The following is a 21,174-nucleotide window of genomic DNA, read 5'->3' as shown; positions in this document are numbered from 1 at the left end:
TGGGGGGGGAGGGGCCCTCAGGCAATGACCTGAGGCGGCTTTGTAGGGGGCGGAGGTTCGCGAAATTCTCCAGCCGTTCGCCAAACCTGATTTCGGCGTCTGCGACCGGAGAATCCAGCCCCTGGCCTTCGCTGGCTGGGACAGCATTTGTTGCCCATCCCTAATTGCCCCGAAACTGAGTGTCTTGCTCAGCCATTTCACAGGGGCAGTTCAGGGTCAACCCCATTGCTGCGGGTTTAGAGTCACATGTCGGCTAGACCTGGTAAGGACGGCAGATTTCCTTCCCTGAAGTGACAAGTCATGTGATGAAACCTCCAGGAATATATTTAATCACAGTTGGCAACCCTATACAAACTGTTGGACACGCTCTGCCATCCCCTTGCTTCTTTTCTGATTTGCTATTAACCTTCTTTGCCATCTGTCGACATCACAATGTGGTATCAGAGTTTCTGCTCAAACCACGAGAGGGATTTAGTGTAAAATATTAACCGGCCTTACGTCTGCAGGTTTTTTGATCTTTGTTTAGGATAAATCCTTTTTTGCATTTACAAATGTAAGATCCGGGTGTGCTGATGCAGATCTGTTCACATCCATGACCAATCACTCCACAGAGGTCTGTGTCTATATTCAGTTTAAGAAAAAGTACAATTAGTACAATCCTTAACAGAGAAGCATTACAAAACGGAATGGCTTTACCTTAGATTAGATTTAGATTTTAATTTATTGCCACGTGTACCGAGGTACAATGGGAAGTATTAATCTACGTACAGTCCAGACAGAACGTTCCATACATGAAAAAATCTAGGTTAAATACACAATGTAAATACATAGACATCGGGTGAAGCACGCGGAGTGTAGTACTACTCAGTAGAGAAGATGTGTGGAGAGATCAGTTCAGTCCATAAGAGGGTCATTCAGGAGTCTGGTAACAGCGGGGAAGAAGCTATTTTTGAAACTGCTAGTGTGTGTTCTCAGACTTTTGTATCTTCTGCCCGAAGGAAGAGGTTGGAAGAGAGAGTAACGCAGGTGGGAGGGGTCTTTGATTCTGCTGCCCGCCTTCCCAAAGCAGCGGGAGGTGTGGACAGAGACAATGGATGGGAGGCAGGTTCACGTGATGGACTGGGCTGTGTTCACGACTTAGAATGAGCCAATGAGGACATTCATAGAATCCCTACAGTGCAGAAGGAGGCCATTCAGCCCATCGCGTCTGCGCCAACCCTCCGAAAGAGCAGCCTACCTAGGCCGACTCCCCGCCCTATCCCCGTAATTCCACCTAACCTTTGGAGACTAAGGTGCAATGTATCATGGCCAATCCACCTAACCTGCACATCTTTGGACTGTGGGAGGAAACCGGAGCACCCGGAGGAAACCCACGCAGACACGGGGAGAACGTGCAGACTCCGCTCAGTCACTTGAGGTTGGAATCAAACCCAGGTACCTGGCGCTGTGAGGCAGCAGTGCTAACCACTGTGCCACCGTGCTACCCACAAGATGAAGAGCTCTGCCTGAAACGGTGCCGGACACAAATTCAACTTTCGAAAGGAAGTTGAATAAACCCTGAAACCGAAAAGAGAAGCTGCAGAGTTCTGCGGAAATCCCACCTTGAGGTTATTAACAGCTGATAATTGGCTGTGGGGTAACCGTTCTTTCCCTATGGACTCTCCCAAAACTTTTAGCTGGGTGGGTGGGCACAGCGGCACCTCATAAAATCCAGCCCGTGGAATCACAGAGTCATTACAATGTAGAAGGAGGCCGTTCGGTTCATCGAGCCTATGCTGGCTCTCTGTAGAGCAATTCAGTCAGTCCCATTCCCCCTGCTCTATCCCTGTAGCAATGCAAGTTTATTTAACTCAAGAATCCATTCAATTTCCTTTTGAAATCATTCACTGTCTCTGCTTCCGCCCCCTGGTGGGCAGGGAGTTCCAGTCGTTTGCAACTGATGTGTAAAACAATTCATGCTCGCATTTTCCCTTGCGTCTCTGGTCTAAAACCTTAAATCCACGCCCCCCAATCCATCAGTTTAGAACATAGAACAGACAGTGCAGAAGGAGGCCATTTAGCCCATCGAGTCTGCACCGACCCACTAGAGCCCTCACTTCCACCCTATCCCCGTAACCCAATAACCCTCCTAACCTTTTTGGACACTGAAGGCAATTTATCGTGGCCAATTCACCTGACCTGCACGTCTTTGGGCTGTGGGAGGAAACCGGAGCACCCGAAGGAAACGCACGCAGACACGGGGAGAACGTGCAGACTCCGCACAGACTGTGACCCAGCGGGGAATTGAACCTGGGACCTTAGCGCTGTGAAGCCACAGTGCTAGCCACTTGTGCTACCATGCTGCCCCAGTTTGTGGCATCAGTTAATGGGGAATTCACCCCAACGTCTCCAACAGTGCAGCTGTCCCTCAATAGGGCTCTGTAGGGTCAGCCTAGCTTGGTGATGGGCAACCTGGGCTAGTGAGTGGGTCGCATGAGTGGCCTTCTTTCATCTCAGTGGGCTTGAGATCGAAATCGGGCCTATTCGCTAAACCTGCCCCCATGAATAAAGTTGAATATATTGAATACAGCCCAAATATTTCATCATGAGTTCGAGAAAACACTTAATCATTTATAAATTAATTGAAATGTCATCAACTTCAAATAGTGAAAACAAGAGAAATGCTTACACCTTGGGCGAGGAGGGAGCCCACGTCTCTCACGGTCAATGTTGTGAGCGATCAGCCCGCACCTCACTTCACTTTCCCTTGCCTTATGCACGGATCACTCCAGTCATGTCGGCAGGAAAAACACTCCGCGGATGGGAACCAGCGGAATGAGGAAACTGTGCGCAGGGGAATTGGTCCACAAAATGTGGGTCAGACTCAGAACCCAGGTGGGCTGCATGTGGCCCCCGCGTCACAGAGCACCCACCACTGGCCTAGATATTTGTGCTCGAGTCTCTGCACTGGGACTTGAACCCACAACCTCCCGACTCTGAGGTGAGAGTGTTAACCAATTAAGGGATGGACAGCTGGCCTAGCCAGCGAAGCCCACACATCCTTGAATGAATGGAGAAAACTAGTCCAACTACTTTCTCTAGCTTTTTAATTGCTTGTAAACAGTGTCATTGAAACATGATAATGCAAAGCCCGTCAAACTTACCGCATATTTTGGTCTGGAACTCGGAGAGGAGAGTTTGAATCATGCTGAAATTCTGCACAAAGAACACATGTTTCTCATGGGGTTCGCTCCCTATCAGCCGCAGTGTGTCCATATCAACTCTCCCGACACCAACGGCGAATATCAGAATCCCCGAATCTCTTGCTTGAGCTGCTACCTCTGCTACCTTGTCCTGGGGTCTCCCATCTGTCACTATAATTGCCACTCGCGGTACATTTCCGTCCAACGGCCTTGCCCCCTCGTGCGTCGAGAACGCCACGTTCATCGTGTATTCAATGGCTAGTCCCGTCATGGTGCCAGTTGCCAGGTGAACCATGTCCTTGACGGCTCCCATCATGTCCTCCACCTTCCTGTAGGTCTTGAGGTCGAAGACGCTTTCCACAGTGCTGCCATAGAGGACAAGGCCGACCCTCGTATTATCTGCACCAACGTCCAGGAATTTGAGGATATTATTGATGAATTCCTTCACTCTCTCAAAGTCAGGAGGAAGTATGCTCCGGGAACTGTCAATGATGAAAACTAAGTCCAGGGCTTTGCCAACGCATTGTTCCTCTGGAAAGAAAAGCAACTATTTACTTTTTGGAAAATAATAATATGCAATAGAAAAACGTCTGTCTTAAGGACCAGTGCAGAGCTGCAAACACAAGAGGAATATAGGAACAGCAGCCGTCCTTTTAGCCCCTTGATTGTGTTCTGACAGTCAGTGAGATCGTGGCTGATCTTCAACCCAACTCCACCATATCTGCCTTTGTCTCAAATCCCGTAATACACAGCTAAGCAAAAATCTATTAATCTCTGTTTTAAAATTTACAATGGATCTAATATCAATTGCCATTTACGGAATAGAGTTCAAAACTTCCACGACCCATTAAGTGTTGAAACAATTCCTCAGTTTACTCCTGAAAGTTCTGGCTGTACTTTATTGACTAAACCCCCTAGTCCTGATGTTGTTGTTCCTGCACAGTAAGTTGTTGGGCGCAATTCTCCCGAAATGTTTCTAAGGACGGGATTCTCCGGGTACCCCCGTGCTGTTCTCCGGTGGTGGGATTCTATCTTCCCGCCGCTTGTCAATGGGATTTCCCATTGTAGCCATCTCATGCCGCCGGAAACCCACGGGCGGCGGTGTCCTGCCAGCGGGATCAGAGAATCCTGACACCGGAGAATTCCGGCCAGTGTTTTTGTTTCTTAACCAGCCTCCCCCGAATAAAGCCTCTCATTTCCACCACAACAAAGTTTTGAGTCTCTTTGCCTCCTCTCCCCCTCAACAGGTCCCAGAATATTCCATCCCCCCCCCCCCCTCTCTCTTTCTCTCTCTCTATCTCTCTCTCTCTTTCTCCCTCTCTCTCCTTCAGTGCTCTCTTCCTTCTCCCGCAAGAAGATCTCCTTCATCCATCCCTTCAAGAACGTCGCTCTCCCAGTGCGTCCTCCCCGAAACATTGTCTGTCCCTCCGACAGTTCTGTCAGTTTCACTACTGGAGGAGTTTGGAACTTTACCCAAAATGTGCTTAGATCAGTTTTAAAGATATTCAGGGATATAGTACAATTGTGGGTTATTTGGAGTTAGGTCACATATCAGCCATGATCTCATCGAATGGCGGAGCAGTATAGATGGGCTAAAATGGCCTCCTCCTGTTGCTATATTCCACCACTGTTTCCTAAAGTTGGTGATTGAGTTCCATGCACACTGCGAAACTCTGGATACCTCATCCAAGGGGCCATTTGTTTTGCAAGTAAAGACAATCTCATGATAGATGCCGTTGCTCCTCACTCCAGTCTTTAATGACACATTTTGCGACTGGAGTAGCTGAATAACAATTGCCTTTATTAAAGTTTAAATTATTCAGTTAGATGGCCACACGATTAATTTGTGTTGTCAGCTCAGTTTGTGTTTTGTTGACTATTTTTGGTGCAATTCTTCGATGGTGTCCACTCTCAATCCCAACTCAGTACGGCCAGCATTTTAACTCAGCCAACTTTTCGAATGCCCCCCTTGGCCAGGAACTCAGCTTACAACCGCCAAAAATATTATCCCAAATTGTGCTGCCAGTTTCCACATCACAAATCCATGCCATGTTCTGCTCAAACATCATCCCTATGCTCATGGTCCTGCATCTGCTCCCAATCAACCAACACCTCTCATTTACATAGAATTTACAGTGCAGAAGGAGGCCATTCAGCCCATCGAGTCTGCACCGGCTCTTGGAAAGAGCACCCTACCCAAGGTCAACACCTTCACCCTATCCCCATAACCCAGTAACCCCATCCAACACTAAGGGCAATTTTGGACACTAAGAGCAATTTAGCATGGCCAATCCACCTAACCTGCACATCTTTGGACTGTGGGAGGAAACCGGAGCACCCGGAGGAAACCCACGTACACACGGGGAGGATGTGCAGACTCCGCACAGACAGTGACCCAAGCCGGAATCGAACCTGGGACCCTGGAGCTGTGAAGCGATTGTGCTATCCACAATGCTACCGTGCTGCTTAAAATGTTCCTTCTTGTGTTTAAGTCCCTCAGTGGTCTGGTCCCTCCGTATCTCTGTCCCTTTCTCCAGCCCTACAACCCTCCTAGAATTCTGCCCCTGCAACATTGCCCACTTACCCATCTCCCCTGCCTTTGCCCCACCACTGGTGCCCGTGCCATCTGCCTTCGAGACTCCAAGCTGCGGAATCCCCTCCGTAAATCTCTCTTCCTCTCTCTCTCTCTTCCTGAAGACACTCTACCTCAAGTCTACCTCTTCAAACCTTTACTCATTCACCCTACTATCTCCTTTCGCTTGGTGTTAATTTGTATCTGATAACCCTCCAGTGGTGTTTTCTTACATTCAAGGTGCAATGTAAATGCAGATTGGTGTTGTAAATCAGGCAGTTACAAAGAGGGAAATCTAAAGTCTGCTGAAACATATTCGGACCCTGTGAACCTAGCCAGTGACCCAAAAGATAAACACTAAAATGCCACCTGGACTCCAAGGGTTAAATTCAGAGCAGCAATTAAACAAATTGACAACAACATATTTATATCACACTTTTAATGCAATGAAATGTTCCAAGGTAATCATTTTTTTTATTTGTTCCTGGGACATGAGCATCACTGACTGTCCCAGCATTTATTGCCCATCTCTAATTGCCCTTGAGGGGGCAGTTAAGGGTCAACCACATTGCTGTGGGTCTGGAGTCACATGTAGGCCAGACCAGGTAAGGGCGGCAGAGTTCCTTCCCTAAAGGACATTGTAACAATATGTGTATTGTAAGGAATATTGTAAGAATTAACAGTAAGATACTAATACTTCTCACCACCAGATGGATATAAGGAGCAGTGATATAAATATCATGTGACTTCTGGGATTCTGGGAGAAGGTTGTAAGGCGTTAGAGAGATTAGATGGATAGCATAGAGTTCTGTTGTAAGGGATGTCGTAATTGTATTGTTTTATTTAACAACTTATTCCTGGTTGACTGGTTCGAATCTTTAATTTAGTAGTGTAAATAACTCAGCTTTGTTCAATAACACAGCTTGATGTTTTTTGTTAACGCAAAGCATCCTGATAGACCCAACAGAGAACATCACAGACATTAGTGAACTAGATGGGTTTTTACGGCAATGGTTTCATGGTCATCGTTAGACTTTTAATTGCAGATTTTCATTGAATTCAAATTTCACCATCTGCAGTGGCAGGATTTGAACCTGGGTCCCCAGAGCATTACTCTGGGTGTATGGTTTAACCCCTCCAATGAAAATATAACTACGCCACCGCCTCCCCAATGAAATTCTCCAAGGCACATTAGAAGACAAAGCATGACACTTATGTGTTGATTGTTCCTTTAAGGGCAACACAGCAGAGTAATGGCCACCTGATTTAAATAATTGATATTTGTGTCTGATCGAAATAAGGTGCACGTTACGTTTAATTTGTGTTTTTGTACTTGTGAGATAAGAAAGGGTTAAAACCTTAGTTCTTCATGTTAAATCACCACAGGCTACCAACCCTCATAGAATCCCTACAGTGCAGGAGGAGACCATTCAGCCCATCGAGTCTGCACTGACCCTCTGAAAGAGCACCCTACCTAGGCCCACTTCCCTGCCCTATCCCAGTAATCCCACCTCACCTGCACATCTGTGGACTGTGGGAGGAAACCGGAGCACCTGGAGGAAACCCACGCAGACACAGGGAGAACGTGCAATCTCCACACAGACAGTCACCCGAGGCTGGAATTGAACCCGGGTCCCTGGCGTTATGAGGCAGCAGTGTTAACCACTGTGCCAGTGAAAACAGTTTCTCTCCATTAACTCAATGAAAACCTCTCAGAGTTTTAAACACCTTCATTAAAGCTCCCCTGAAACCTCCCTGCTGTAAGGTGAACAATCCCAGTACCTCCACATAACTGAAATCCCTCATCCTGGGACATTATACAAATGTGCAGCATGTGAAGAGTTAATGTTATGTTAAAAGGAGCCACTAGATGGAGCTAAGGGACAGTACTATAAATTGCACTGACACTTAGATTTCTGGGAGAGTGAGCGGAGAGGGTAGATTAGAGTTTGAGGAGACTGGAGTAGGGTGCAATGTAGAGCTAAAGAAGATAGAATATAATTGTTAGAATATAGAGATCGTGTTAGTGAGTGTAGTTTAATAACATATTTGTTTACCATAGGAATAAGTGTCATACTGTAAATCAAGTAATGTAAATAAAATTAGTTTAGTTCATGAAAAGAACTTCAAGTGTCTTTGTGATCACTACGCTGCCCATCCTGAAGCCAACCTCCCAAAGATCACCACACATCCTTGCTATCTTCCTCCTTGTCAATCTTTTGAGGCCTTTTACTACACACAATAAGCATGGGAGGACTGTTCGTCATTGCTTCCCCATTAATATGTACAGTTTTGCTACATGTTCCCTGAATATGATACTCCTTGCTACATTTTCCCTGAATATGATATTCCTTGCTACATGTTCCCTGAATATGATATTCCTTGCTACATGTTCCCTGAATATGATACTCCTTGCTACATGTTCCCTGAATATGATACTCCTTGCTACATGTTCCCTGAATATGATACTCCTTGCTACATGTTCCCTGAATATGATACTCCTTGCTACATGTTCCCTGAATATGATATTCCTTGCTACATGTTCCCTGAATATGATACTCCTTGCTACATGTTCCCTGAATATGATACTCCTTGCTACATGTTCCCTGAATATGATATTCCTTGCTACATGTTCCCTGAATATGATATTCCTTGCTACATGTTCCCTGAATATGATACTCCTTGCTACATGTTCCCTGAATATGATACTCCTTGCTACATGTTCCCTGAATATGATACTCCTTGCTACATGTTCCCTGAACATGATACTCCTTGCTACATGTTCCCTGAATATGATACTCCTTGCTACATTTTCCCTGAATATGATACTCCTTGCTACATGTTCCCTGAATATGATACTCCTTGCTACATGTTCCCTGAATATGATACTCCTTGCTACATTTTCCCTGAATATGATACTCCTTGCTACATGTTCCCTGAATATGATACTCCTTGCTACATTTTCCCTGAATATGATACTCCATGCACAGACACTCTGCATTTGCACTGGGTTCAGTGATTACAATGGACACCATTGTCAGCACCCACCAATGTCTTGTTGCGCTCTGGCTTCCACTCCCTTGCTCACTCTGGATTGTTTTGTATGCTGCGCCTGTCTGGCTAACGCACGATCCTCAACCAGTGCAACCCCCAAAAGAAGAAGGAGAAAGACATCTCGAAGTGCCATCTTTGTACCTGAGGAGACAAAGGAAACATTAAAAAGTAGGAGCAGGAGCCGGTTATGCTTTGACATTTAAACACATCAGGACTGAACCTCTACATCAACTCCACTCTCATTCCCCATATCCCTTAATTCACTGAGCGCTCAACAATCTATTGATCTCAGTACTGAAGCTTCTCAAGAACTGAGCAACCAAAGTTCTCCCGGGTAGAGAATTCCAAAGATTCGCAATCGTCTGAGTGAAGGAGTTTCTCCTCATCTCTTTCCAAAATGGCCGACCCCTTCTCTTGTGCCCATGCCCCCAAATTCTCATGACTCCCCCACCAGGGGGAAACACCCTTTCAGCATCTATCCTGTCAAGTTCTCTCAGAATCTTGTACATTTCAATGAGATCACCTCATTTAGGAAGCACACTTAGGAAGCAGCGATCATAATATGGTTGAGTTCAGTCTGCAGTTTGAAAGAGAGAAGGCAAAATCGGATGTAATGGTGTTACAGTTAAATAAAGGTAATTACGAGGGCATGAGAGAGGAACTGGTGAAAATCAACTGGAAGCAGACCCTAGCAGGGAAGACAGTAGAGCAAAAATGGCAGGAGTTTGTATGCATAATTGAGGACACTGTACAGAGGTTCATCCCCAAGAAAAGAAAGATTATCCAGGGAGGGATTAGACAGCCATGGCTGACAAAGGAGGTCAGGAAATGTATCAAAGAAAAAGAGAGATCCTATAAAGTGGCCAAAAGCACCGGGAAATCAGAAGATTGGGAAGGCTACAAAAACAAACAGAGGTTAACAAAGAGACAAATAAGGAAGGAGAGGATCAAATATGAAGGCAGGCTAGCCAGTAATATAAGAAATGATAGTAAAAGTTTCTTTCAATACATAAGAAACAAACGTCAGGCCAAAGTAGACATTGGGCCAATTCAAACTGATTCTGGAAGGCTAGTGATGGGAGATGAGGAAATGGCTGGAGAACTTAATAAGTACTTTGCGTCTGTCTTCACAGTGGAAGACGTTAGTAATATCCCAAAAATTATAAAGGGTCAGGGGGCTGAGTTGAGTATGGTAGCCATTACAAAAGAGATGGTGCTAAAAAAGCTAAAAGGTCTTAAAATTGACAAATCTCCTGGCCCCGATGGGCTACATCCTAGAGTTCTGAGGGAGGTGGCTGAAGAAATAGCGGAAGCATTGGTTGAGATCTTTCAAAAATCACTGGAGTCAGGGAAAGTCCCGGACGATTGGAAGATCGCTGTTGTAACCCCCTTGTTCAAGAAAGGATCAAGACAAAAGATGGAAAATTATAGGCCAATTAGCCTAACCTCGGTTGTTGGTAAAATTCTAGAATCGATCGTTAAGGATGAGATTTCTAATTTCTTGGAAGAGCAGGGTCGGATTAGAATAAGTCAACATGGATTTAGTAAGGGGAGGTCGTGCCTGACGAACCTGTTAGAATTCTTTGAGGAGGTGACAAGTAGGTTAGACCAGGGAAACCCAGTGGATGTGGTCTATCTGGATTTCCAAAAGGCCTTTGATAAGGTGCCACACAGGAGGCTGCTGAGTAAGGTGAGGGCCCATGGTGTTCGAGGTGAGCTACTGGCATGGGTTGAGGATTGGCTGTCTGACAGAAGGCAGAGAGTTGGGATAAAAGGTTCTTTTTCGGAATGGCAGCCGGTGACCAGCGGTGTCCCACAGGGTTCAGTGTTGGGGCCGCAGCTGTTCACCATATATATTAATGATCTGGATGAAGGGACTGGGGGCATTCTAGCGAAGTTTGCCGCTGATACGAAGTTAGGTGGTCAGGCAGGTAGTGCTGAGGAAGTGGGGAGGCTGCAGAAGGATCTAGACAGTTTGGGAGAGTGGTGCAGGAAATGGCTGATGCATTTCAACGTGAGAAAATGTGAGGTCTTGCACTTTGGAAAAAAGAATCCAAGCATAGACTACTTTCTAAACGGTGAGAAAATTCATAATGCCAAAGTACAAAGGGATCTGGGAGTGCTAGTCGAGGATTCCCTAAAGGTAAACATGCAGGTTGAATCCGTGATTAAGAAAGCGAATGCTATGTTGTCATTTATCTCAAGAGGGTTGGAATATAAAAGCAGCGATGTGCTACTGAGCCTTTATAAGGCTCTGGTTAGGCCCCATTTGGAGTACTGTGTCCAGTTTTGGGCCCCACATCTCAGGAAGGACATACTGGCACTGGAGCGTGTCCAGCGGAGATTCACACGGATGATCCCTGGAATGGCGGGTCTAGCATATGAGGAACGGCTGGCGTTCCTGGGATTGTATTCATTGGAGTTCAGAAGGTTAAGGGGAGATCTAATAGAAACTTACAAGATAATACATGGCTTAGAAAGGATGGACGCAAAGAAACTGTTTCCGTTAGGCGAGGAGTCGAGGACCCGTGGGCACAGCCTTAGAATTAGAGGGGGTAAATTCAAAACAGAAATGCGGAGACATTTCTTCAGCCAGAGAGTGGTGGGCCTGTGGAATTCATTGCCGCAGAGTGCAGTGGAGGCCGGGACGCTAAATGGCTTCAAGGCAGAGATAGATAAATTCTTGATGTCGCGAGGAATTAAGGGCTATGGGGAGAATGCTGGGAGGTGGAGTTGAAATGCCCATCAGCCATGATTGAATGGCGGAGTGGACTCGATGGGCCGAATGGCCTTACTTCCACTCCTATGTCTTATGGTCTTATGGTCTTATGGTCTTTTACTGAACTCCAGAGGGTATTGACGCATTCAGTCGCTGATCATGGTACAGCACTCTCGTGTTCAGGGATCAGTCTAGTCGGACATTGTGCAACACCTCAAAAGAAAGTATATCCTTCCATAAGTAAGGAGACCAATGCTGTATATGGTACTCCGGGTGTGATGTTTAATTGCAGCAAGAATTCCTTACCCTTATACACAGGCCTCCTTACAATAAAGGCTAACCGACTATTTGCCTTCATAATTGCCTGCTACACCTGAGAAGGATCAACAGTGCAGGAAACAGGAAATTAAAACAACATCCTGGGGATTACCATTGACCAGAATGTTAACTGGACTAGACTCTGGCTCCAAGAGGAGGCCAGAGGCTAGGAATCCATTTGCAATTAACTCACCTCTTGATCCAGCCTGTCCAACATCTACAAGGCACAAGTCAGGAGTGTGGTGGAATACTCTCCACTTGCCTGGATGAGTGCAGCTTCAACAACATTCAAGAAGCTCCACGTCATCCAGGACAAAGCAGCCCTCCTTGATTTGCACCCCTTCCACAAACATACACTCCCTCCACCTGTTAGAAAATAGAGCTGGGGCTGAATTCTCCTGTCCCCCAGCCGCGGGTTTCTCGACCGCATGCCATTCGCTGGCGGCGTGATTCTTACTTTCCGCCGCTTGTCAATGGGATTTCCCATTGTAACCACTCCACGCTGCTGTACTTGTGAGCTAAGGGATAAAACTTGAGTTAGCTTCATGTTAAACAAAGGTGCCTGCCTGTCTGTGGATTTTGGTTTCACTTTAAACTGTGCCTGCATTGCATTTGAGGTTTTACAACATAAAAGCAATTATAGCTTCTAAAAACTAAGCTGTTGCTTAGCAACCAAAGGATCTCCCTGGGACAGTAAGGGAACTGCAGAAAACAGATTGCCCAATAGAACAGAGACTGCCAGTACAAGGAGGGGAAATATGGGGATGCAGAAAACAAGCCCCAGAAGATAAAGAACAGCTAAACATCAGGGGCGGAATTCTCCAAGCCCCCGCAGGGTCGGGGAATCGCCCGGGGCCGGCGTAAATCCCGCTCCCGTCGTGGTTGGAATTCTCTGCCACCCGGGAATCGGCGGGAGTGGGAATCGCGCCCCGACGATCGGTGTGCCCCCCGCGGCGATTCTCCGGCCCGCGATGGGCCGAAGTCCCACTGCTTTCAGGCCTCTCCCGCCGACGTGGTTTAAACCACCTCTGTGCCGGCGGGATTGGCGGCACGAGCGGGCCCCCCGTGGTCCTGCGGGGGGGCGTTGGGCAATCGGACCCCGGGAGGTGCCCCCACAGTGGCCTGGCCCGCGATCGGGGCCCACCGATCGGCGAGCGGGCCAGTGCCATGGGGGCACTCTTTTTCTTCCACCGCCGCCACGGCCTCCACCATGGCGGAGGCGGAAGAGACCCCCTCCATCGTGCATGCGCCGGTGGTGACGTCAGCGGCCGCTGATGCTCCGGCACATGCGCAGACTCACGCCGACTGGTGAAGGCCTTTCGGCCAGCCCCGACGCCGATCGGCGTAGCGCCAAAGGCCGTTGGCGCCAGTTTTGGCGGCAGTCGGCGGAGCGGAAGCCACTCAGGTGCGGGCCTAGCCCCTAAAGGTGCGGAGAATTCGGCACCTTTGGGGAGCCCCGCGCCGGAGTGGTTGGCGCCACTCCGCTACGCCGGGACTTCCCGCCCCGCCGGGTAGGGGAGAATTTCGCCCCAGGGAATGAGAGCTATAGGAAATTGAAGGAATGAAGAATAGGAAAAGTTATAGGGTGGGGGATTGGGCCTAGGGTAGGGTGTTCTTTCAGACTTGATGGGCTGAATGGCCTCCTTCTGCACTGTAGCGATTCTGTCGATTCTGTGAATCTGAATTATTTACTGTTCACTGAAGTTGAAGGAACTGAGTGAGAGGCTCCTAGTTAAGACCGAGCTCAAGGTACAGACCTGGGGAAACAGTCTGGTGAGAAGTCAGACATCTGAAGTAATCGTTAGGTTGCTGACACAGCCTGTGAAGCAGTGGGTTTCTGTTGGCATGGCCGGGCACTGAGAGACTGTGTGGAATCTTCAATACACACGGTGATCCAAGGCAGAGGAATAAATTACAAAATGATTGTATAAATGATTTGGGGATGAATGTAGGCGGGTTGATCAGGAGGTTTGCAAATGATAGGAAAATTGGTGGGTTGGTAAATAATGAGGAGGATGGCCTTCGATTACAGAAGGATATAGACGGGTTGGTCAGATGGACTGATCAGTGGCAAATGGAATTCTATCCGGATAAGTGTGAGGTGATGTACTTGGGCCTGACAAACAAGGGAAGGGAATTCATGATAAACGGCAGGACCCTGGGAAGCACCAAGGATCAGAGGGATCTTGGTGTGCATGTACACCAGTCCCTTAAGCTAGTAAAGTAGGTGGATACAGCGGTTAAGAAGGCGTATGGTATACTTGCCTTTATTAGCCGAGGCATAGAGTTTAAGAGCAGAGGGGTTATGCTGGAACTGTATAAAACGTAGGTTAGGCCACAGCTAGCGTACTGTATTCAGTTCTGGAATCCACGTTGTAGGAGGGATGTGATAGCACTGGAAAGGGTGCAGAGCAGATTGGCCAGGATGTTGCCTGGGCTTCCTGGGCGAGATTCTCCCAAAACGGGAGAAATCGTAAAGCTGCCGTAAAACCCGGGCGGGTTTTACGGCAGCGCGCCCCTTCCCGACGGGGGACTGATTCTGGTCCCCGGTCGGGGCTAGCAGCCCGACGCCGTAGGCTCCGGCAAGACGGGCTTAACGAAAATCGTTAAGCCCGCTTGCTGGAGTTAGCGCCGGCTGACGCGTCATATGAAGTCAGCCGCGTATGCGCAGTTTGGAAGACTCCAACCCGCGCATGCGCGGGTGACGTCATCGCGTTTTTGCGCGAAACCCGCGCATGCGCGGGCCGGGTTGCCCCTCAGCCGCCCCGCGAATGGATACTGCGGGGCGGCGGAAGGACAAGTAGTGCGCGGGCATCGGGCCCGCTGCCCGCGATCGGTGCCCACCGATCGTGGGCCCATGGCACCCTTGGCACGGCCGTGGTACTGCCGTGCCAATCGGTGCCATGGTTATAAAAAGCGAGTTTGTGACGCCGTTTTTACGAACGGCAAGACCAGGTGTGTTTGCCGTTCGTAAAAACGGCGGAAAGGGCTGGGACTTCGGCCCATCTAACAGCTGAGAATCGCTGCCGGCCGTAAAAAAAACGGCGGCAGCGATTCGGGTCGGGACTTTGGCGGGGGGGGGGGGAGAATAGCGGGAGGGCGGCAAAAATGTCGGGAAGGCCCTCCCGCTATTCTCCCACCCGTCGTGGGGGTCGGAGAATTTCGCCCCCTATCTCTTCCACTTCAATCCCCCGTACAATAGAGGCCAACATGACGTCTGCCTTCCCACTTGCTGCTGTAAACATGTTAACTTTCTGTGTTCCTTGTGCGAGGACAGCCGGATCCCTCGGAAGATCATTTCCTCTCCGGGACCTGGGCTCAAATTAAATCCTTACAGTTGGAAAAATATTATGGGCTCACATACTGACGGGTGCAATCAGCTCACACAAACCATGTGAATTAGGAGCAGGAGGAGGCCATTTGGCCCCTTGAACCCGCTCTGCTATCCGATGGCTGATCTGATGGTGGCCTCACCTACATCCTCCCGTTACGTCCTGTCCTCTTTGATTCTCTCGTGGGTCAATTGGCTGGCGGCGGACGCACTCTGGTCTCGGTGTTGTCAATGGGATTTCCTGTTGAATGTACGCCTCGCTTCTGTGAGGTGGGGACGGGAGTGGGGTGGGGGGGCGTGCGCCATCAGCGAGGCCAGAAGATCCCGCTGCGTGAATGGTCAGAAAGTTTTGACCCTTCTGTGGTGGTATGGATATGAGCACTGCCATTGGTGCAGAGCACTGGCTTCCCATTGGCTCTGGCTGGTCATGTGCCTCTCGTCCGATTGGTTGGGACTAGTCATGTGACTGCTCTCCAATTGGTCGACAGGCAAGTAGGCCCCGCCTCCGAGGCGGGGTATAAGTACCCAGAGTTCCCAGCGGTCGGCCTTTCTCTGTAGTCGACCACCGGGCTAACAACTAGCTGATTAAAGCCACAGTTCGGATCCTAATTGTGTCTTGAGTCAAATTGATGGTACATCACCTTCCTTCTAACTGTGTCCACTAGTTACATTCTCTCCTACAAAGGGGGTAACATCCATTTGAGCCTTGTTATTGTCTTTTAGAAATTTCCATGAGTGCCTTACTAATATTTGATGTGGAGATGCCGGCGTTGGACTGGGGTGAGCACAGTAAGAAGTCTTACAACACCAGGTTAAAGTCCAACAGGTTTGTTTCAAACACTAGCTTTCGGAGCACTGCTCCTTCCTCAGGTGCTCCTTCCTGAGGGAGGAGCAGTGCTTACTAATATTTGAAATGGTGTCACCAGCACAGGACAGTGGGGAAAAGGGTGTTCCTCTTCATTGTGCCTGCAGAGAAATCCGTTTTCCCTGTACAATTGAGGACAGTATCACTGTCTGTTGCCCTCATACTAACCAAATAAACAGATCCTGTGTCAACTGCAGCATAAAAGCCATCTATAAACGGTGAAATGAAAAGATAAACACAGCAGACAATACATTGGATTCTAGACACATCTTTGGACATCAGGGTAATTCCGTTCAGATGGCAGCAGCTGCCGTCGTGTCTTCCTGTTGTCAGGTGGGACATTGAAAACAAGCCGAAAGGGATTTCACTTGGGATTTGAACCAGTCACCTGCAGCTAAACGAACACACAGACTAGTTTAATGCAGCACTGCTGGTGTTTGATGGGCTTCTGAGCTCCACAATCTTGGTATATTTGCATTGCCTATCAACTTACAATGCCCAGGATTTCGACTGTGTGGTGATCCACTGTGTAATTGTGTGTGTGCCTGTATTAGGGGATGTACAGTAGTACCTATACTAGCTCCGCCCACAAGGAGCCGCATAAATATGCATGACTTCTCCTGAGCAGCCATTCTACCAGCTGCAGTCGGAGGACAAACATCTAACTGTAATAAAGCCTCTTTTGTATCTATTCGAGTCTTTAGTGCGATTGATAGCGCATCAATATATTACAGTTAGATTTTCCGCATCATGGACATCAGGATCAAACCAGATCGCTTGCAGCTGGATCCGCACTCGCCAAACGCCAGAAAGGACTTTAATCACTGGCTGGCTTGCTTCGAGGCCGATATCAACTCAGCGACCTCCGAGCCGACGGAAGTTCAGAAAATCCAGGTTCTCTACTCGAGGTTGAGCTCCAGCGTGTTCCCGCTGAGGCAAGGTGCGCCGAATTACGCAGACGCCATGGACCTCCTTAAAGAAAGCTACGTTCAGAGGACGAACGCTCTATTTGCAAGGCATGTACTCGCCACTCGCGTACAACTACCTGGTGAGTCGATTGAAGACTTCTGGCGGGCCCTTATCCCCCTCGTACAGGACTGCGGCTGCCAGGCCATCACGGCCACGGAACATTGATAGCGCATCAGACTGCCTGCCTTTTGGCAGCAGAATGCTGTTGGGGGTGCCTGGGGGGGTGTTGAGAAGAGATGCACAGTTTGAGGCAGCATTCTGCTCACTCGGATTGCAGAATTTATGATACTTCTCTCAAATTGCTACTTTCAAATGTTGGTGAATCTGTGGAATTCGCTACCCCAGAGTGCGGTGGATGCTGGGACATTGAGTAAATTTAAGGAGGAGGTGGACAGATTTTTAACTAGTAATGGGTTAAAGGGTTACGGAGAAGAGGACGGTGAAGTTGTGGCCGAGATGAAAGTTGAGGCAGCACGGTAGCACAAGTGGATAGCACTTTGGCTTCACAGCGCCAGGGTCCCAGGTTCGATTCCCCGCTGGGCCACTGTCTGTGTGGAGTCTGCACGTTCTCCCCGTGTCTGTGTGGGTTTCCTCCGGGTGCTCCGGTTTCCTCCCACAGTCCTAAGACATGCAGGTTAGGTGGATTGGCCATGATAAATTGCCCTTAGTCACCAAAAGGTTAGGACCAGTTATTGGGTTACGGGGAGAGGGTGGAAGCGAGGGCTTAAGTGGGTTAGTGCAGACTCGATGGGCCGAATGGCCTCCTTCTGCACTGTATGTTCTATGAAATCAGCCAGGATCGTATTGATTGGTAGAGCACGCTCAAGGGGCTGGGTTGCTCAATCCTGTTCCGGGTTCTTATGTTCTTATGTACACTCGGACTGAGAATCGTTAAGGGCCCAGTGCCAACAATTGTTGTGTTCTGTATTATGGACGTGGTAATGATGTACACAGAGCATCTAGTTGTTTAACTAGAAAGGTGATTTATTAAAAAACACTTGGAAAGATAACTAACAAACTATAATACAGACGATGGCTACTAAATGAGTTGAGTGAATTCTCCTGGAGCTATTCTACGTGTGGCCGTCGTCTTGTATGACTTACTACCAACTGGTGGGTGTCTCGCGTCACATGATAGATCTCTATCGCCACCTGCTGGTTGGCGGTCGCATCGCTAACTATATACAGAACTGTGCACAGGCATATCACCATAACAATGACAAACCTCACTGCGCAGAAGGTGACCATTCAGCCCATCGTGCGTATGCCTGTTCTCTGAAAGAGATTTCCAATGAATCCCACATCCGTGCACTTTCCCCAAATCTCTCCTTTTCAGGTATTTATCCGATTCCCCTTTGGATGTTAAATCTGCTTCCACCACTCTTTCAGTCAGTGCATTCAACCCAGGTCAGAACACCTCTTTGCTTTGAAATAAATTCTCCTCATTGTCCTTTTTGTCCAGCTGCCAATTGTCTTAAATCTGCGATTATACATTAAAAATCCGACTTCTCCACCCATTAAAATCCAGCGGGATCTTCCCGACAAATCATCAGAAAACACAACCTGAGAGGGGCGGCATGTGGCGCAGTGGTTAGCACTGGGACTGCGGCGCTGAGGACCCGGGTTCGCTCCCGGCTCTGGGTCACCGTCCGTGTGGAGTTTGCACATTCTCCCCGTGTCTGGGTGGGTTTCACCCCCACAACCCAAAGATGCGCAGGTTAGGTGGATTGGCCAGGCTAAATTGCCTGCTAATTGGGAAAAAAAAATAATCGGGTCCTCTTAAATTTATTAAAAATAAAGGAAAGTACAACCTGATGATTTCAGGCGAACTCCAACTTGAGCAAGCATTTGTTTATTGTATCATTTTTAACAATCAGCCGACCCAATCTTGAGTGCGAGTTGACACGAGGTAAACAGTCGATTGTTGAAATGAAAATCTCTTATTGTCACGAGTAGGCTTCAATGAAGTTACTGTGAAAAGCCCCTAGTCGCCACATTCTGGCGCCTGTTCGGGGAGGCTGGTACGAGAATTGAACCAGGCTGCTGACCTGCCTTGGTCTGCTTTCAAAGCCAGCGATTTATCCCAGTGTGCTAAACCAGCCCTGTCGTTTGTTAAACGATCAGCCCTTGTTAAAGTGTCAGGATCTATTGTAGCCCCTCGCCCAGAATATGAGGTCAACTCTTACCAGGCTAATTTGAGAGATGGCAATGACTAATAATGAAACTCAGTGGATTTGTATCTCGTAATTGTCAATCCTGAAAGCCTAGGAAATCTGAAAATGGATTAATTTAAAAAAAAAAATGCAAATCAAAACGCAACTCTCATTCGAATTACTCTGAACATTTCTGAGAGGTTAACCAAAATATTCTTCCATAATTGTCCAGCCAACGTTTACAATCAAATATCTTTTCAAAAAAAGGGACAATTAATATAATTTCTTACCCGCTATTGCGTGAAGCTCCCGACCTCAGCTCCCAGTTTCACTCGTACAAGAGTCGGTTTTTCTTTGTGTTTGAAGTCACTTCAGAAACCAGAGCTCTCTCCAGAGATGCCGCCGTGATCTATTGGTTGTTGCTTGGAGCGAGGTTGGTAAAATTCCAGATGCGAAAAGCGAGGCGTTTTAAGAAATGTGTTTTTTTTTCCCTTTAAAACCCTCGACTTGTGTTTGTGGAGCCGTCTACTTCGTCCCGGAAGACCTCAATCGCTTTTTGTGTTTTGGGCGAGGGTAAGGCCGGTCGTGTTGCTGAAATGACTGCCTTGGCACGTCAAGCATATTGCCAGCGCCAATGACAGCCAATGTTATGATTTCCATGAAGAATTTGAAGAAAAGGTTGGAGTGCGGATGCAGGAAGCTGAAACTGCTTCCGGCCCGCCAAAATAAATACCTCAGAAAATTAAAGTTTGTTACCTGACTTGGAGGGGGGGGGGGGGGGCACGCATAGATCATACAGTGCAGAAGGAGGCCATTCGGCCCATCGAGTCTGCCCCGGCCCTTGAAAAGAGCACCCTCCACCCTATCCCCGTAACCCCACCTAATCGCTTTGGACACTAAAGGGCAATTTACCATGGCCAATCCACCTAACCTGCACATCTTTGGACTGGGTGGGAGGAAACCGGAGCACCCGGAGGAAACCCACTCAGACACAGGGAGAATGTGCAGACTCTGCACATTGGAAAGTAAAAAGACTCACTCCCCAACTGGATGATTTTTGAGTGTAAGCCAAGGAGCCTTTTTTTTCTCCATTTTCAACACTGTTAAGAAAATAAAACATGAAATGGTTACGGGCGGGGTAGCCGACCATCCAAGAATGGCCTGGCTTCTCCAGGAATTGAGGGAATGGATGAGCACTTGAAACACCATAGCGTACAAGACTACGCACCAAGTGCTGGAAAAGGGGATTTACGGCTAGCACAGACACGATGGGCCAAAGGGCCTCCCTCTGTGCTGTAAAACCCTACGACTATGATCCTATGTCTAGGCCCAGGAAACTGCTGTGTGTAACCCTGGAGGCAAATCATCCAGATCTTAAAAAATATGTTTGTTTGGCATTTTCTTTCAATATTGCTCTTCACCAGATATAAAAATATTGAAAATGGTTGGGGGGGGGGGGGGCAAGTCATGTGATCAAACCTCCACCAATACATCCAATCAGAGTTGGCAACCCTAATTCAGGGGGTCACATTTGTGCAGCATCCACGTTCTGTCGATATTCAGAATAATTCAAACTGACCTCAAAGAGGAGGATTATCCAGGGCTGTTGATGCAACATGGGGTAGTCTGAGCTCATTGGGATAAACCAGCTCCTCACTTTGCGTAAAGTTCTAGGCGAGCGACCACACGGAAGTGTGACTGTAACAAAACTCAGTATTTACTTTACCGACTGTCCAACTCCTCCTCCCCGCACCCGGCCCACACTGGGGCCGGGATATTTATGTCCCATGGAGCCCTTGGTTTAAGGGCTCCGCCTCCTCATCCGAGGGGGGGATCATATTCAGGTGAGGCCAGAGGGACTCCGATGTTGCAGACGCCATGGCCTCTGGCCAGGTTATAGCACCCATCCGCGCGCCTTCCCCCCCAAGTACGAAACGTCGTCCACTTCAATGGCAGGAGGGGAAAGATCCTTTGCCCAATTTGCTCGCGGCTGCTTCTCGAACGCCTGCTG

At 48.2% G+C, this 21,174-nt stretch overlaps 1 protein-coding gene across 2 annotated transcripts in view; it reads right to left on the bottom strand.

Moving 5' to 3' along the window:
- Positions 1–19,512, bottom strand: part of LOC119972223 (matrilin-2-like) — a 36,829-nt gene extending 17,317 nt beyond the window's left edge. Inside the window, exons 1-4 of one of the 2 annotated variants that reach the window (XM_038808599.1) lie at positions 19,454–19,512; positions 8,803–8,949; positions 3,144–3,713; positions 499–621 (exon numbers count right to left, since the gene is read on the bottom strand). In XM_038808599.1, the coding sequence (XP_038664527.1) occupies positions 499–621; positions 3,144–3,713; positions 8,803–8,941 (832 nt within the window). In that variant the 5' untranslated portion in view covers positions 8,942–8,949; positions 19,454–19,512. Of the gene's footprint in view, positions 1–498; positions 622–3,143; positions 3,714–8,802; positions 9,031–19,453 lie in introns of those variants that run through there. The other variant, XM_038808598.1, reaches the window with a different exon arrangement.
- Between the last annotated feature and the right edge of the window lie 1,662 nt (positions 19,513–21,174).

Source organism: Scyliorhinus canicula, chromosome 10, assembly GCF_902713615.1.
Source record: "Scyliorhinus canicula chromosome 10, sScyCan1.1, whole genome shotgun sequence".
Lineage (NCBI taxonomy): Eukaryota > Metazoa > Chordata > Chondrichthyes > Carcharhiniformes > Scyliorhinidae > Scyliorhinus > Scyliorhinus canicula.
Note: the sequence above shows the minus strand (reverse complement) of the source record. Positions and strands in the feature narration are given on the sequence as shown.